This window comes from Pinus tabuliformis, chromosome 7 (assembly GCF_031772625.1).
Source record: "Pinus tabuliformis cultivar Carrire ecotype Pingquan chromosome 7, CPIR1, whole genome shotgun sequence".
Classification (NCBI taxonomy): Eukaryota; Viridiplantae; Streptophyta; class Pinopsida; order Pinales; family Pinaceae; genus Pinus; species Pinus tabuliformis.
The window spans coordinates 363589432-363592332 of NC_142293.1; the positions used below are offsets into that span (position 1 = coordinate 363589432).

The 2901-nt window shown below is 37.0% G+C and overlaps 1 protein-coding gene across 1 annotated transcript; it reads left to right on the top strand.

The window, feature by feature from the left end:
- The first annotated feature begins 1937 nt into the window (after nt 1-1937).
- On the top strand, nt 1938-2606 carry LOC149247469 (uncharacterized). The gene has a single exon (XM_089458241.1). It carries the CDS (start codon nt 2024-2026, stop codon nt 2309-2311), a length of 288 nt encoding a protein of 95 aa, XP_089314367.1. The 5' UTR covers nt 1938-2023; the 3' UTR covers nt 2312-2606.
- The last annotated feature ends 295 nt before the right edge of the window (nt 2607-2901 follow it).

A 2901-nucleotide genomic window follows, 5' to 3' on the forward strand; every position in this document is an offset into this window, starting at 1 on the left:
GTGTTCAGGCCAACGTTAACAATGGAGCAGTGTTCAAAACAGTTCAACGCATGGCATTTAGCAAAAACAGTTCAACGCATGGCATTTAGCAAAAAACAGTTCAACGTATATACCAACGTTATATGTAATGAGTAGCGTTCAACCAACGGACCAGCATACAGCACACAATAGCCCTTCAAAAATTTTGACACACAACGTTAATACACAGCTGATTCACGCATGGTTCTTCAACCTTCTGGTTTTGTTCAACGGATGGTTCTGGGTTAGACAGTGGCAGTGACTACAGAGTGGCAGCGACTGTGGAGGGGACAGAGAGTGCAGTAGACAGTGGACAAAGAGCAGTAGGCAGTGGACAGAGAGCAGTAGGCAGAAGGGAGTTACAACTATTTTGGGAGCTGGCTCTGATACCATGTCAGGCCAGGCAGTAACTCCTCAAAGCAAAATTGATTTGTATATCTTATTCTTTTAGGTAGGTCTTCAATATATACATGAGGGAGAGACTATTCACTTCATCTCCCGATGACTGTTCATATTACTTATTTATTTATTTACATTATATTCACCCAATCCTAATGATTAGGTGTCAACAGTGTTTTTGGATTGCTAAAAATTTGGTCAAGATTTGCTTCAATTGCAAATTTATGTTATTGAGATTGTATAATCCAAGCATTCTAGGGTTTTAAGAGCCAATAATTCAGTTGTAAATACAAAAGTGCAATTTAAATAACAAAAAATTGTGATTCCACCATCATTGTAAAGCCAAAAATATAGCCAGAAATTGCTAGAATTATAGATTTCAATTCTTGAGAATGTATAATTTGAACGTCCTCACGTTGTTTTAGGGTTCTAAATCCATATAAGTAACAAAAAAAAATGGGATTTAACCAACAATGCTATATGTGGATTCTTATGACGATTGTTGGAATAATGCAAACAATTATATGTTTTTTAGGGTTCTAAATCCATATAAGTAACCAAAAAAAAGGGATTTCACCAACAATGCTATATGTGGATTTTTATGATGATTGGTGGAATAATACAAACAATTATATAACTTGGTGTTATTGTTGCAACAACTTCTACTAGGGGCATGTTACCATTGCCTCCCATGCAATCGCCAAATGGGATGAACAAAATAGTCTTTTCACCATAATCCAAAGATACAATTTCAAGCAAGAATGTGATTTTTTGTTGTTTAAAATACATTTTTGAATGCATCAATGGATTGAACGACGGGAAAACACTCAGGGATTAGAATTCTAAAAATTAAACAACTTATACTCAAATTTTCTCCATCTTCCTTAAAATTAACCAACCAGAAAAATAGACTAAATCTATAATTAATATTAAAACAATTTAACCATAAATATCCACAAGGTAGTTGTGGTGGTAATTGTTTTCGTATTTCATGATCGTTATTCATGACATATCATCACCGTTATTGCCACTAGATAGCGTGCATTCAAAGTCTTTGAAATAACTCGTGCAGCGCACAGAGGGCCCTCCCTCACGTGCAAACAAGACCTGCGTACTAGCTACACAATCATGATTCGCTGCATGACTAATATTATCCACTTCTCGGTAGCGTGTGAGGTTTAATTTCTATTAAAAATTGGTAGATAATAAGATAAGATGAGATGAAAGTTCCACCCCCCAGAAATTCAAGATAAACCAAAAAATTGCTGTTTGAGATATCAGAACAATTGGCCCTCGCCCCGGGACCAGTCACGGTCAGGGTAGGGTCCCTTGGCAGACAGCGAACCAGAGACGATGATACCGTACGAGACGATTCTTACCGCAAAAAAAAAAAAAAATATCCAATACCCGATGTCGGTTCCATCTGACGATTGTGGGCATGGCGCGTGTACGGCGCGTAGGAGCAAGAGACCTTCACACCGCCACACCAAAACTATAAATACCACATTCTTCTCCCTTATTTCCATCTATTCCGCTCTGCGTTCTGTCAATTTGTTGTTTGTTATATCGTCTGCATTTTTTACCAAGTTATTTACTCGTTATTAAGATGGCGGAAGAGCACCAGGACCGCGGCATGTTCGGCTTATTAGGCAAAAAGAAGGAAGATGAGGGAAAGCAATGTGATCAGACTGAGGGTGGTAGATGTGAAGAGGGGAAGAAGCCGGGAATGGTAGATAAAATCAAAGAGAAGATTCCGGGACAACAGCAAAAGCTCCCCGGAGACGGAAAGCAGTGTTGCGGTCAGCCTGGAGGTGAAGAGGAAAAGAAGCCAGGTATGGTTGATAAAATCAAAGAGAAGCTGCCGGGACACCAGAACAAGACTGGTGTGGAGTAAGAGAAGATAGTGTAGTCTGTGTTTTCTCCTCCAGAGCTTGGGTATGGAGCATGGATGAGAATAATAGTATGTGCGTTTGTGTTTGTGGTATTATAATAAATGGGACTTCCGGTACAAGCGTACCTGAGCGTCTGTCGGATGTATCGATTAAAGTTATGAATATATTATAAAAGTTTTTTTCATATTATAACCAAAATTGTTGTAATGTAATTATAGTCTTTATTTATAGCGGAGGAGGATACCAGCAATAAGAAGATACAAGCAATAAGAAAGTGTTTTATTATTTTATTATCAATTCTGGCTTCTGGCTTCTGTAGTTTTGGTGTTGGAAATCTATTTGCAAATAATCTCGTTGATATAAAAATTGTTCTTATCTTATTAGAATTTAATTTTTATAGTTTGTAGTTTTGGTCTTGGAAAGCAATAAGAAAGTGTTTTATTATTTTATTATCAATCCTGGCTTCTGGCTTCTGTAGTTTTGGTGTTGGAAATCTATTTGCAAATAATCTCGTTGATATAAAAATTGTTCTTATCTTATTAAAATTTAATTTTTATAGTTTGTAGTTTTGGTATTGGAAAGCAATAAGAAA

Excerpts from the sequence above, each read along its gene's own strand:
- LOC149247469 (XM_089458241.1), top strand. The coding sequence starts at position 2,024 with ATGGCGGAAGAGCACCAGGACCGCGGCATGTTCGGCTTATTAGGCAAA.